Here is a 15944-nt window from a genome sequence, read left to right as displayed (position 1 = left end):
TACATAGTCAGAGACAATAAGGCATCATACAATAAGGTTTTAGTATTCTAATGAGTATATAAAAGCTGGGAACAGAGGTGAAAAATGAATGTTGTCAAAATAACACTGGATTAACAGACCGGCACATTTACCTAATTTTGGTAAAAATAACAAGATCCACATACCATCACATGGATCACGTGGGGCTGCTATAATGGGTCTTTTAAGGTTATTACAAAAGCTGTATGTATAGAAATAAAATGTCAGAACAGAAATGTATAAAGAAGCACCAATAAATGTAAAATAAGGGTTTTCCACCGTGCCTCCCTCACTTCTCAGAGATAATCATATTTGATGGAGTCTTTTCCTAGTCTTTTAAGTACCTTTAAATAATTTGAGAATACCGTTAGTCTTTTTTTTTTTTTTTTTTTTGACAGGGTTTCACTCTGTTGCCCAGGGTGGAGTATAGTGGCATGATCACGGGTCACAGCAACTTCAGCCTGTCAGGCTCAAGCGATTCTCTACCTTAGTCTCCCGAGTAGCAGCGACTATACACACATTCTACTATGCCTGGCTAATTTTATTTTTATATTTAGAGATGGTGTCTCACTATGTTGCCCAAGTAGGTCTCGAACTCCAGAGCTCAAGCAATCCTTCTGCCTTGGCCTCCCAAAGTGTTGGGATTATAGGTGTGAGCCACTATAGTCTTTTTTAAAACAGAATTTGATGAAAACAAGTTTGAATATTTAGAATTCCTTTGGTGTTCCAATGAATGGAATCATTAATTTTCAAAAGGTTTTATGAAAGTAATTTTGTGTTAACGTTCTACTAAAATCCTAGAGAAGATTATTAAAAACCAACAATAATCCATCCTACTATTAATAACGAAGAAACTTTGTTCCTCAAATTCATCAACTTAACCTAGTAAAGATAAAAGATAACTGATCTTCCTTTCTAATATTTTTTAATAAAATTAGTTGATCTCCATGCTGTACTTTTTCTTAAACCTCAATGCCACACTCACAATGAATAACCAGTCTACTATGTCTTATGAATTCCTGATAATTTTCTTTCATTTTTACTCAAAAACTACCAAATGAATCCAGGACCGTCTTTCCAAGACTTAAATTTTATTTTGAATACTATGAGCTCTAAAATGTCCAGATTTTGTCAGATAAAATCCATGGTGTTGAGAATCCTTTGTTAATATTTGGAATTAATAAATGGAATGTAATACTGGTATTAACATAATAGAAAGACAAGAGTCTGGCAGAACTGGGCTGGATTTGTGCTTCTGACCTTGGGTAACTTATTTAACTACTCCAAACCTGTTTTCTTTCCAACAAAACTAGAATGACTGACCCTTTTTGGCGTTGTTACAAGAATTAAATAATATATGTAGGCACCTACCACTGTTCTAGACCTTAACAAGTACTTGATAAATGGTAACTCTATTACTATTATTGTTATTATATGAGTAGTATAAGCATAGCACTTTATGATTAAAAAGCACTTTCATGTATTTTAACTTAATTGGTCTCCATAATAGTCTTATAACAGAGGTAACTCTTCCATGGTCATATAGCATGTAAATGGTAGAACTGGCACGTACACTTAGCTTTCTCCACTGTATAACCAGGCAGCCACTTTTCTACTACATATCTTTTATTAAAGTAACTAAAGCAATGTTCATCATTTGATTTTAAACCAATAGCCAGAATGGTGGCCTTTAGGCCAATTTTCACTTTGCAAGGTCATGACCGCATAGTAAAAACAAGAACTACAATTAAATATTTGGTATTTGTCTGTTCAGACAATAAACTTAAGTATAAATATTGTCAAATCATTTTTCTATTATATAGAGCTCCATGTGGCATTGTGAATGTCTGCTGCGTATAATATCTTAATAATTGTAGTTCAGAAGACAGGTTGACTTAATGGGTAAATCTATGAAATAACACAAGACAAACATTTTAATGAATATTCTCTATTAATGTAGAGCTTCTTATTTCAAATAACTATACAATCAACAATCTTTTGGCAAAACACACAAAGCAATGTAAATGTTAAAAATTTTGATTTGAAATTAAGTTCTTCCCCACCAGAAAAATATCTATTTTTAAAAATCCTGAATAAAATGCTCACTCTATAGAAGTTATCCATAAGTTTCCCAATTTGGTATTTTAATAAAACAGAATTTCTCAAACTCCCTCTGTTTGAATCTTCATATTTTATTAAACATAAGATATAGGAGTAGCATGCCTCAAGACTCAGAATAGGACTGAAAAGTACAACCATATTTAAAAGGCATACTTCTTCCTTTTCTGGTTCTCATTCAGACACTAGTATCAAACTTTAAACAGAAGTACACACCCCAAGAAACACATTCTAAACAGTACCATAATTTTATGGAAGACTCACTAAGTGTAGTTTTTCACTCTAGATTTGTTTTTTTAGCAGCTATACTCTTAACTTTAGTAGGAAGCCCCGCCGTTTAATCAATATATGAGCCAATCAACACAGGTGGCCAACTTTGTATTATTTCATCATCTGTAAGGCAGGGATCAAAGACTAACTTCTCTTTCCTGGATTTAGAACAAATGAATTCTATAAGTTGCTATTCATAATAATTGAGATTTTCTATAATATAATTTTAACAGATAACGCTAATACACATATAACATTAAGTTGCATTACTTTCACAAGAGACTAATAAAACACCATCATTAAAATAATTCTTATCAAAACAAGTTATTACAACATATTTCCAAGGAATAAAACAGAAAATTTGAAGAGATAATACATACCCTATCCTCAGATTTTTATTTACATTTTAAAATAGCTTTTCTACTAGACGAAAACTAATAGAAAATAAAAGTAGGTTTGACATTACCTCCTGTCCTGATACTGTCACATATTGTGCAGAAGGATTTTTTAGTATTTTTCGTATTTCTTGCAAATGCATTCGGATCTTGTCACTAACACCTTGAATTTCATCCTTCCTCTTTTTTATTAAAGGGAAGTCAGAAAGGTCTTTAAATAATTCAGTTTTATCCCCAACTCTAAAAAATCAAAAATGCAAATACATATTCAAAGTTTATTGATTAGAGCAGTTATCGTTTATTTTTCATAGTGTGATGAAAGAGGAAAGCACTGGAAGTCAGGGAAATGAGGTTCCAATTGTCACTAAGCACTTATGGGCTTGTTTTTTAACTTCTCTGAGGATGGTCAAAATTACCCTAATATCATTTTCACTTTTTAAGTTCATGATTCCCATGGTAAAACCAAGAGATACATTATTTGTTGTTTGCCTATGCAGAAAACAAAGACAAATGTAAATGTCAAATCCTATTTCATTTATATAGAATGTTTTGTGCAATACGTTATAAAAGAACTACCTTTTAAAGGATAACTTTGCTTTTACAGATTCTAAATATAAGGACATCTCTGGAAATATAGGAAATGAGTACAAGATATCTGACATTCATTTTGGGGTTAATAATCTACTACTGCTTGGCTTTGCCTGTGTTTTACCTTTCCATCATCTGATACCTGGGGGAGTACTATACCTGTCCTAGATGGTAAACTGCCTAAATTTTAGATAGCAAGTATTCCAACTGTAATGTAACACTTTTAGGGTCCAATCACATTTCTAATTATATATGTACTCATTCAACTTCTAGTAAAGATTAAGAATCCACAAATCAAATGGCAAATGCACTGGAGTATACTGACTGTCGAAAAAGAAGAATTCAGGGTCTGGTACTTACTTGGCAGCTTGTTCATTGAGTATCTTTAAGTAATGCTCCACTGGACTGAGGAGTTCAGGAATTTCTAAAATAACGGTGCGGAGCAAGTCTGACTGAACGTGGGAATTAACAGCAGGTATTATTGCTTGAAATTCTGACTTTAGGTGATATAAGGTTTTGACAATCAAGAAGAACTCTTGGGTAGAACACTGAAAATAGAAATTTTTTTACAAAATAGCATAAGATACATGAAAATGAAGTTTAACTAGTGATCTTTTAAAGTTAGAATCAGAATTGAGGAAAGTTTAAATTTTCTATTAACTAGTTAGTTGAAATAAAATAGCACTGATATTTTCTAAATGAGGTTAAATACTATGTAATATTTTAAAGGCATAAAGAAAATAATTTTAGCCAAGGAAAACAAAGCCAATACTTGTTTAGTATTTTTTCATTTTAAAATAGCATAAACCAAATAGCAAAAATAGGTTAAACAAGCTAAAAAATGTGAAGGATAATATCTGTAAGACATAACAAACACAAGGCAAAATTCTCCCAAACATAATAGGCTCTTACAAATTGACATGAAAAAGATGAATAATCCAAAGAACAATGGCTAAACAAACTGAATATGCAGCTCATAGAAACAGTCAGTATGTACATGATTATCTTCATATACAACTAAAGACAAGCAAATTAGAAATACAGGATAGCATTTTTCACTTATCAGAATGTCAAATATTTAAAAGCTCCACAATAACCATGTAACAGGATTTAAAAAAAAGAAAAAGACACTTTTATATACTATTAGCAGAGGACTAACCTTTTTGAAAAACAACTTGGCATGTCTTCATAACAAAAAAGTGCATATAACCCTTTGAATAAACATCACTTTAAATAATTTATCTAAAATAGACTAATAGTGAAAAACATGTGTCTGAATATTCATAGTAGCACTGCTTATAATTTAAAAAGATAAATAAGAAATAAATATCCATCAATTGGGATCTTATTAGGAAAAACTCATGCAATGTAATACTATGAAACAGCTAAAAAAATTTAAGATGTTTGTATCAGTATAGAACTCCATAATTTCAACATACATTGAATATATATAGTATGTTTCTATCATATACCACATAGCCCATATATGTATATATTTTTATGTATTTACATGGTAATACTTTCTTTGTGATTCTTTAAAAGATATACATTTTTCTATACAAATAGAAAAATCTAAATATCAATAAAAATTTTAGGAGGTAACACATGTGACTTACTCTGGTTACCCTCTGGGTAGTAGGTATGGAGGGGTGGCAGAGGGAGACTTTTTATCCTTTATTGTATACCCTTGCATACTACTGTAGTATTTTTTAACATGAACATGAATAATTTTTACATCGTAGCTTCTGGTAAACAGAGTGGGTTAAACACATGTGCATCTAATTTCCATCTTCAAACAACAGTTAAGAGATTGTTTAAAAAGGCATGAAACCAACCAGGCACAGTGGCTCATGCCTGTAATCCCAGCACTTTGGGAGGCTGAAGTGGGTGGATTACAAGGTCAGGAGCTCGAGACCAGACCGACCAACATGGTGAAACCCCATCTCTACTAAAAATACAAAAATTAGCCGGGTGTGGTGGTGCTCGCCTGTGATCCCAGTGACTCAGGTGGCTGAGGCAGAAGAATCGCTTGAACCCAGGAAGCAGAGGTTGCAGTGAGCCAAGATCGCACCACTGCACTCCTGCCTGGGCAACAGAGCAAGACTCCATCTCAAAAAAAAAAAAAAAAGGAAAAAACCACACTAGAAAGGAGGACAACAGCAACAATATGTTAGAAGCTATAAAGTAAATGGATAAATAGTGATTGACTTAAAAGACTCAAGGTACCTGAATTTTAAACTGTCCTTAAGGAAAACTGAGACACAATTTACATCAAGAATCCAAAAAGACTTGTGTACCAATTTGGATTCTGCCCTGCGAGGGAACTTCTAAAAATATTAATAATATCTTCCATTAAATAGAAGATACTACAACCATGAAACAAGATGCTAAAAAGAAAAAATGTTTGGAGAACAAGAAAACAAAAATTCTTGGAAATTAAAGTATAATAGTAGAAATGAAAAATTCAACAGAAGCGGTAGTAAAGATAGTAAAGTCATCTAAAACCTAGAATTTTATACCCATTCAAACTACCAATCAAATGTGAAGGTAGTAACAACGATAATTTAAAAAAAACAAAACAAAACAAAACACTTTCAGACATGAATATTTCAAAAGATTTACTTCCAACATTCTCAGGAAGATTCTAGAGGATGTACTCCACCAAAATGAAGAAATAAACCAAGAGGAAGACATGGAATATAGAAAATAAAAGATTCAACTCAAGGGAAGTAAAGGGAATTTAAGATAGTACTATACAACAGATATAAGGACAACCAGTCCATACTGGATCAAGTCAGAAGGCTCTAGAAGACAGCTCAGGAAAATAAAACTGACAGAATGTTGACTGAAAAGAACTGTCTTGAGAAAACAATTTAAGGCTAAGGTAATAAGGCACATAATAAGTAGTATATATGAAATAGATTAAGGCTAAGAACACATTCAAAAACCACAAAGGGTGAAGTAAATTATGCAAAAAAAGTAAGAAGTTAGGTCCAGCTGAGCAAATGTTGAATTCTAAGTGTATCATGAGGCAACTTTTCTCCAGAAAGACCCCCTCCCCACCCCATACAGGAAGCTGGACTGTTTACATAAATGTGAAACCTAGAAGCTTTTTGGCCACTAGTCAATTAATGATACCTTTTAACAAAAGTAAAGAACTAAACATAAACATTTTCAATATAATTTTGAATATTCACCTCTTGTAATTATTGTAATCCCAAGAAAAGGATTAATTTTCCAAGCTGAGACACAATGTAAAGTTAAGTCAGCAACAGAAGCAAGGTGAAAACCAGTAGTGTTTTACAATCACCTTGAAAGCCAGAGGCAGCAGGTTGTTCTCAAGTTTCTTAAGCAAAAGAACTCAAAAGAAGCTGCAAGAAAGCTGAGGATGGGTAAGTGGCTGCTCCTGGAGTCACTCTCCAGGAATTCAGCCCTACTTCTGGCAGCAGCTGTCTCACTGGGAGAGCTTGAGCACAGACCCACAAGTACGGAGGCAGGGCCTCACTGGACACAGGATGGAAAGGACCCCAGCTTAAGCGCAACACTGAAAACAGGGCTTTGGGCTTATTCCTGCCTGGCTAAAAAACAATTCTCACCTAGAAAATTCTGAAAACACTCTCCTCAACATTTGCTAAGTGCGATTATCCTTTAAATGTATTCACCAACCTCGGCAGTTACTTAACACTTTCTTACAAAACAGTTCTTGAGCAAAGTTAGTATGGGTTCCTGTGACTAGTACTATTTACAAGATTTGAATTTAATGTTTTGTCATCAAAAGAAATGTTTATTTTAGGCTAGGAGCAGTGGCTCACGCCTGTAATCCCAGCACACTGGGAGGCTGAGGTGGGAGGATCTTTGAATCCAGGAGTTGGAGACCAGCCTGGGTAACACGACAAGATCTTGTCTCTACAAAAAATACAAAAAAAAAAAAAAAAAATTAGCTGGGCATGGTGGCACATGCCTGTTGTCCCAGTTACTCAGAAGGCTGGAGGCTGAAGCTGTAGTGAGCTGTGGTCATGCCACTGCATTCCAGCCTGGGTTACACAGTGAGATCTTGTTTCAAAAAAAAAAGAAGAAGAAGAAGAAATGTTTATTTTATGCCAGAATCAGCTCACTTGAGATCCTCTATCATTATCGACATAAAAACACCTATTGGTACGTATTCCAGGACACTTTCCACAAAACCGTACAGCCTGTGTTGACCACTTCCCACAATATCCAGTGTTCCTTCTCGTTTTATGAATTTCACATAATTGGCATAATCTGTACCCAGGACATCACTCACTATGTGGTGTACATAGAAGCTTATGCAGAGTAATCTAATAATAAAGAATAGACATATGTTTGATGGTGTGTTCGTAGAGCCAGCCAACTAATCTATAAAACATTAGTTTAAAGCATTCAGCTTTCCTGAAGTTGGTTTGTTACCAGATCATTTCTACTCTTCACCCTTCAAACTAATCTTTAGGCACATTCTTGTGCAAACAAACACTAAAACAGCAACAAGGAATGGCTTCCAAGTGAGTTATAAGTTCCTTTAGTAAAATATATTTTTAAATTCCTAAATAAGTCATTCTTGCACTGCATAGTGGCCACTTTTTAAATGAATTAGATTCTGACTTTACTAGAGTTTTGAAACTTTTATAAATACACAAACCCTGTGCAATACAAACATCAAAGTAAAGTTTACAAAAAGGCAGGAAGGTGGAAAAGAAATCACAGCCCCATGAACTGATGCTGCCATCTTGATGCCACGGACACTTTGACTTAGTGCATTTCAGTAGTCATTGAAAGATTTTCAGCTTTGCTTCTGTTTTCTCTTAAGAAAAACAAAAATCTCTGACATCTGTCAGTGAATCCTTTCAAGTAGTTAAGGCAAGGTGCCCGGAGAGCCGTTGTTTAAAGAAGGTTAATGTGCACCAATTTTCAGACTCTGAGCCAAGGATACAAAACAACAAATGGTTTGGCAACCACTATGCAACTTCAAAAAGATCTACCATAAAACTTGCAACTATCAGCACAGCTTCTGCTATTGCCAGCAAAACAACAACATGGTGTACCCAATAATGATACAATAGGCTCCCTTGACCCCATAACCAACTCCTACATTCTTTCACCCCAGGATCAGTATTTCCAATTCTGGCTTGTGCATTGTTTTCAAATTTAGCTGAAGCATGTAAAACAGTTACATAAGTCCTCTTGGGCACCTCAAGTATTCTTAGAAGCAGTACTTATTCTAGTAAAATTCTGTGGGGGTAAAAGGGGCTGAAAAATATAGAAACTCTAATGAAAACTTGGTCACAACTAAAATTTAGGCATATAGGCTGGGTGAGGTGGCACATGCCTGTAATCCCAGCACTTTGGGAGGCCAAGGCGGGTGGATCACCTGAGGTCAGCAGTTCAAGACCAGCCTGGCCAATGTGGTGAAACCCCGTCTCTGCTAAAAATACAAAAGCCAGCAGGGCATAGTGGCGGGTGCCTGTAATCCCAGCTACTCAGGAGGCTGAGACAGAAGAATCGCTTAAACCTGGGAGGTGGAGGTTGCAGTGAGCCGAGATCACCCCATTGCACTCCAGCCTGGGTGACGAGAATAAAACTCTGTCTCAAAAATAAAGTAAAAATTTAGGCATATAAAAACTGTTTTACAGTAAAATTATTATATTGGCAAGGAGTTACGTTTGGAGGAAAAATAAAATTTGCTTATGAAAAGTGGCAAACAGAAAAAAAAAAATGGCAGTCAAGATAACTACATCAAACATGATAGTGTCCAAAAGACACAGCCAATGAAAACACAATCAAGAATCCTGGGTCTAAATACAGATTCTGTTACTAGCAAGTTATTAAACCTCTCAGCATCATCATATGAGCCAAAGTAATTCAAGTGGTTGCAGCAATTTATATATATATACACACACACACACATATATATACACACACACACACACACACACACACACATAGCATTAGATACAATTTCTTATTAGTAAGAATGTAATAAAAATAGTAACTTCTCAATGTCATAAAGTTTTGACAAGGAACAAAGAGTATAAAGTGTGTGAATGACTTCTGCAAAAAGTAAAACCCCATAAAGAGTTTATCGTGTTTTTTATCATTTAAAAGTATTAATAATTTTTTAAAATTTTAGGCATATTTTGAAGATAACCTAAATTATTTCCCTAAAAGTGGAAAATGACTCATTTTCGCTATGACTCAAACTATAAAGCTTAAGTGATAAAAATCAAAATAATCCTTTACTCACCTTCAATATCCAAGATTGTTTTCATACTAATTACCACCACAGATGTTATACTAGCAGATTTTTCCTTAGTTTAAGAAATAATAAGTTGTTCTAAGATCAAAAGAAATAAGGTATCTTTTTTCTAAAATAACTAGTCTACATAAATTTCCTATTTTGATAATAGTCTATACTTTCAGGATGAAACAGGAGAATATCCTGTATTATAAGAGAAGGGCCTCTATGTGGCTGTAGTTAATGTACATGAGAAAACTATTTTTTACAATGGTTAAATTGGAATAATTCTAATTTGTGCTATTAAAATTTCTGAGGATTCAGCTACTCTCGCATGCTATATTTGTAAGATTTTACAAAATAAAATAATAATAGAGCTCTCAGAAGTTTTCTTTTAATAAAACTTTCCTTTAAAAGTTTTCTTTTAATTTGTGAGCTGAAGAACACTGTCAGCTTTATTAGATTTCTGTCACACTTACTTTTTTGTGATAAATGCTACAGAGTCCTCTCTCTATGTCAGGCAATTTACGTAGATGATTTTCTATCTGACCAAACACACTAGATTCTGAATGGAGAACTTCAGATACAGCATCAAGCCGGGCATTTATTTCCCTGTGAGAAAACAGTAATAGCAATGATCAGATATGTTAGGAGTTCAGAATGTAGACATTTCCCACTCTAATGTCCAGGACTGTGACACACCCACTTATTAGGCACAAAGGAAATTCCTCCTTCATATTGAGACAGTCAGGTGGGAAGGGCACCCTGAAAAAACTCCAATGGGTATATGCACTGGGAGGAGGGTACACTGGGGTGGAGACACAGAAGTTCATGCTTTTGGCAGCAGGGAGGAGCCTGGCCCCTCCTCCTCCTGGGTGGAACCTGGGATTACAGTCTGTGAGGCGGGAAGCATACTAGCAAGATTCTTGTTCTGACTTGGTGGAGAGTCCCTGTTTCCCTTTTTATTCCTCTTTGCCCAATAAATTCCATTTTTCTCCTCCTTCGAATTGTCTGTGAGCCTAATTTTACATGGCTGTGTGATGAGGACCACCCTCCCCCAACCCCACTGTCTTTAGCTGAACTAAGGAAAAAGTCCTACAACAATAGATCTGGTCCTTCCATGCCTCTTATAATATCTGAATCAAACAGCAGGTATTGTACAAGGACATTCACTAGCTGGGTTTGACAAAGACAGGCTTACCAAGAAAACACACAGACTACATTTCCCAGTCTCCCCTGTAGTGAAGTATGGCCATGCACCTGAGTTCTGAAGCATGGGTGGGAACAATGTAAGCCACCTCTAGCCCTGGCCCATAAAAACTTCCTGAATAAGCTTTCACATTCACCTAACTCCCTTTGCCAGCTAGGCAAGCTTGTGAGCCCCATGGTGACTCCATCAGCCTGAGTTCACAGTGGAGCAGAAAATCCACCATTCCTGTATCTGTTACCAATTGAACTTATATTAGCAAGAAATAAACTTCTAATGTATTTAAGCCACTTACATGGAGAACTTGTTTGCTGATAGCTTGCATTACCTTGGCTAATATAATAGTTCAACAATGATCAACAAGATGACTTAGTGGTGGTGGTGATGGCTGAACTGACCAACTGTTTGAATGAAATGGAATTAAACATACTGACCCTGACCAAAGACTGGGGAGCAGCAATAGAAAGTGCAGAGGATATGGGCCACAGGAGATCAGGATTGCAGGATTTTACCAATGGCTACACCTTAAGTGATGAGTCAACTTAAAACGGAAACCTGATGGACTAAATGTATCCTCAACGAGAAGTGGTCCATGAAGTACCTATAAACATCAAAGGCCCACACTAGGAATAATGGCCATATGTAGTATTAAAAACTAAGATAAGTAAACATGTCTGGTGAGTAGTAAGCCCTCAGTAAGGATTTGAAGTGTTTGTAAATGAATGCAATGAATAAATGAGCAAGTGGATGAAAGATGTTTTGGGGGAAAGGAGGCATCGGCCACTGAATAAACATGTCTGTCTCTCAAAATTCTGTTGACATCATACACACTAATATGAAGAGCAAATCTCAGATCAGGATCCTGGCTAGATTACAATCAAACTGAGGACTTTCCATTTAGTTGAGTGTTTTTGTCTTTATTACCCTTAACTACCTGTGAGATCATGCCTTTTCATAATACAGAGCTTCTATACTAACTTCAGGCCTCATGTCTGTTCATTTTTCTCTGGCTCATACTCTTATATGCAGAAAGACCATTTGTTAGTACAATAGTACGATGCAGGAAAGCAAGACAGAGCTTTGTACACACACGGGTTGGCTCTTCCAATCTCAGCAGGGTGGCCTCTGTAATCTATCCACCACCCTCCGCCTCTACTGCCACTACTATAGCCTAAGTAAAAATCATATTGAAACAGCCTCCTAACTTTCCCCCCGACTTCTGTCCCTTTTTCCAACTCATTCTCCACACGGCAGCCCAAGTGGTTTTCCTAAAGCCCAAATCTGTTCATGCCACACCTCCGCTTTAAACTCACCCATGACTTGCCATTAATCTTAGGTTCAAATCCAGAATCTTTAATTGTCCTAAAAAACAACTGATACCTGTTTAGCTCTCAGGTCTCCCCTGAGATCACATGTCACTCTCTTCCTCCTACTCTAAGTTCCAGTCAGACTGCACATCTTTCAATGACTTAGTTACTCCAAGCTCTCTGCCATGGAGGCTTTCTCATTTGCTGCTTACTTTGCCTACAATGTTATTTTCCTCTTCCCTATCACCCATCAGCTACACTTCGTCTGGTGAACTCCTACCCACTCTTCCCCTGAAAGGCCTTTCTAGACTCACTAGACCAGACTTAATCCCTTTACTATCATTTCCCATACTACCATCTTTTCTCTTCTCATAATGGTAATCATAATTGTATTTCTTCTTCAATGGGAATTTACTACTTCACTGTCTTTCCTACAAGACTATAAATTCAGTGAACACAGGGGTCATTTCTTATCCTTACATTTCAAGATAATAATTTGTGCTCAATAAACAGTTATTTGATTCAATTTCATTCCGAAGACTACATATAAAGTAAATCAAGATAAGCTGGAAAAAATAAATTTTCTTTGCAAAGGATTGTTGTGATAAAATAAACCAATGTTTTACTCTAACATTTACCCAAAATGTTATACAAATATAAAATTTTACTTTAATAACTCACTCCTGCATAAATGAAAGATGACACCAATTGGAATAGACTAAGTTGATGCTACAGATGGTTTGAGGACTGATAAAATAATGCCATCTGTGAACGTATAAGACAGCCTACACAAATAGCTACTGTCTCAAAAATTAAAGGTTTTCTGAGATATAGAAAGATATGAGCAAAAGAGTTTAATAAAAACCTAAGTCATATTTATGAAGTCTACCAGAAGACTTTTTTAATAGATATAAAACTATAAATTTCTTAGAGATTTGAAAGGTTAGGCCAAGTTAGTTTGGAATCTGGGAAAACATAAAGGAAAAGGTTTTTATTCTAGCCAGTGCCAACATAGGCAAAAGCAGTATGTTCACTATCAATCAGTTTGGTTTTAACCCAACCTTCTTTAAGGGCTACCTCAGAGGTTAACAATTTGGGCTCAGAAGTCAGGTGGCCTTGATTCAAACTCAGGCTCTGCCATTTACCAATTATTTAGCCTTGCCCTAGTTTCTCCATCTATAAAATGAGAAGAGCAATGGGCCCTAACTCTTGGTGTTAGTAAAAGAATTCAATGAAATAATACATGTCAGGGACTTAATGCAGTACCTGCTACATCATGAGAACCACTCATAAATGTTTACTGTTACCACATCATTACAAGTTTTGTTTAGTAGACACCACAAAGAACAGCACGGAAGAGGGATAAATAGCACCCAAAATATGAGCTCAGAAATAACCATGTGAGGACAAACCTTAGGGCACAGATATGTAAACAGGTATTTTGTGCAAAGTGAACAAGTGGGAACTATATAAGGAAAGCTAGTCCTGGCATCTTGAGGGCTAAACCTGACAAGCAGTGATGATCTGAAGTACTCGCTGTGCTGAGACTGGACAGTAGGTTGCATTGAGAAAGCACACTATAATGATTAATAATTATGGAGGTCTAAATGGGCAGGGAGAGAGTGAAAGGGTATGTGGCACTGTTCACCACGAATTTCTCATCACTGCGGTTAGCTATAATTCCATCTTTAACTCCTATATGAAGATCAGAATGGAAATAAGCAAGAATGACTACACTTTTTAAAATTAAACAATTCACATACCTTAGAATTGTTGTTTAATGTGCAGTAGTAACAAGACCTTCCAAATAATTGTAACAAAACAATACGTCAGGACACAATAGAGAATTATTATTTTGGTGCAATTAATGACAGAGATTGAGTGACAGCAACAGGAAACAAAACTGGAAGAAGCATCAATTGGATGATGATAAAGATATTATTCCAAGATGCCTGACAGTATTCTACAGTTGATCTTACTATACAACTTAAATAACTGAAAGAAGGCACCTGAGTCATTTCATTCCATGTACCAAACAAACAAAAAGACGAGGTCCTGGGGATGACAAAGATTCTTCTTTACTACCAAAGATGCAAGGAGTAAAAGTGAGTGTCACTGGAGTCCTTCATATTTGAAGATAAACTAGGTGGTGACGTGAGTATCTACTGTGTTTGGCTGTCACTCAGAAACACAGAGTGTGACCTAAAGCTATTGTCAGTGATGGTGTCACTACCTACTGGTTGCTACTGTGGAAACGCCTCTATAATTCAAACTTAAGATAACTTTGTATAGTTAGATATGTTGAATAAGATCTAGTATTTGATAGTGCAACAGGGTGACTACAGCCAACAATTTATTGTACATTTAAAAATAACTAAAAGAGTATAATGGGAATATCAGTAACACAAAGAAATGGTAAATGCTTGAGGTGATGGATACCCCATTTACCCTGATGTGATTATTATACATTGTGTGCCTGCATCACAATATCTCATATACCCTTAATATATATACCTACTGTGTACCCACAAACATAAAATGTTTTAAAAAAAGGTTATCTGGTGGGGGTGGGGAGCTGAAATACAGACTGCTGGGGGTGTATTTTTGTTTGGTTTCGTTTTACTGAAAAGTTTGGCTTTAAAGACGACACAGAATGAGTAAATTAAATTCAGACATTAACACACTGGTCATGTGAAATGGTTAAACAAACTACCTAAATAATCTCCTGTCAGAAACATGAACCATAAGCCCTTTCCTAGGATCTAAGCATCATTAGACCTATCTAGCTTCACCTTTCACATATACTGTTCATTTTTACATTCAATGAACAATTACTGAGTGCTTACAAAGTACTGATTGTACAAATGGTAGACATTAGGGCTATAATTGTTAACAAGAGAGCCTTGCTAGTCTACAAAGAACTTACACTCTAGTGATGAATAGTAAAACTTTTAAAAAGCATTAATGATAACAATGTAATAAGATTATAACTGGGTTAGGATCTAGATACAATGGGAACACAGGCCAGGAGCATCTAATGAACAAATGCAGTTTTAGGATCAGGGAGGATTTCCTGGGGGTAGCTATTGAGTAAAAGATTAGCTATTGTCTATAAAAGATAAGTGGAAAATGGAGGGTGAAGGTTTGAAAATGTGACCACAGGAGCTGGGATCCAAGGCTAATAGTTTGGATGCACATAAGAACAGTAGCAGGAATACTAGTTAGAAAGCTGTTTCAAAAATCCAGAGAAGCAACACTGAAGGCCTAACATTGCCACCCTATGCTACATTATAGGTAATTTCTTCAGGTATTATCTTGCATTTCAGTCATTTCCTCTATTCTTATTTAACCCATATACTGCTTTTTTGTTGTTGTTTTCTTTCTTTCTTTTTGGAGTATAAGATCCATTCTTACTTAAGTCATTCTTTTTTTAATTTCAATAGTTTTTGTAGCAGAGATGGTTTTTGGTTACATGAATGAGTTCTTTAGTCCATTCAGTTTTAAAGAATTCTATGTGGTTCCTTTTTAAATCAATCTGAGCCCCTTTGATAGTATTTATTTTCTATGCTCATATTTTTTATTCTATTTTGTATTTTTTTTTAACTTGGTGATTTATGTGAGTACAATCAGACTGTTTTAAATAAGTTTCACAGCTTAGAAATTGCCAGACCACACAGAGTATAAATTGAAACTGAAAATCTATGAGGGAGGACCTGTGGTTAAGAATTCTTAGAAACATTTTCCTCAGGTAAGAATAGGTTGAGACATATTTGTCACCTCTCTACTGAGAC

General features: G+C 35.5%; 1 protein-coding gene across 1 annotated transcript in view; it reads right to left on the bottom strand.

Annotated features, from left to right (window-relative positions):
• The window catches only part of MSH3 (mutS homolog 3), a 215084-nt gene that overhangs the window by 103084 nt on the left and 96056 nt on the right, over positions 1–15944 (bottom strand). The window contains exons 13-15 of the mRNA XM_025388025.1: positions 10119–10251; positions 3750–3937; positions 2873–3041 (exon numbers count right to left, since the gene is read on the bottom strand). Coding sequence (XP_025243810.1) covers positions 2873–3041; positions 3750–3937; positions 10119–10251 — 490 coding nt within the window. The remainder of the gene's footprint in view (positions 1–2872; positions 3042–3749; positions 3938–10118; positions 10252–15944) is intronic.

This window comes from Theropithecus gelada, chromosome 6 (genome assembly GCF_003255815.1).
Source record: "Theropithecus gelada isolate Dixy chromosome 6, Tgel_1.0, whole genome shotgun sequence".
Classification (NCBI taxonomy): Eukaryota; Metazoa; Chordata; class Mammalia; order Primates; family Cercopithecidae; genus Theropithecus; species Theropithecus gelada.
The sequence above is the reverse complement of the archived record's forward strand: the minus strand, read 5'-3'. Positions and strand labels throughout refer to the sequence as shown.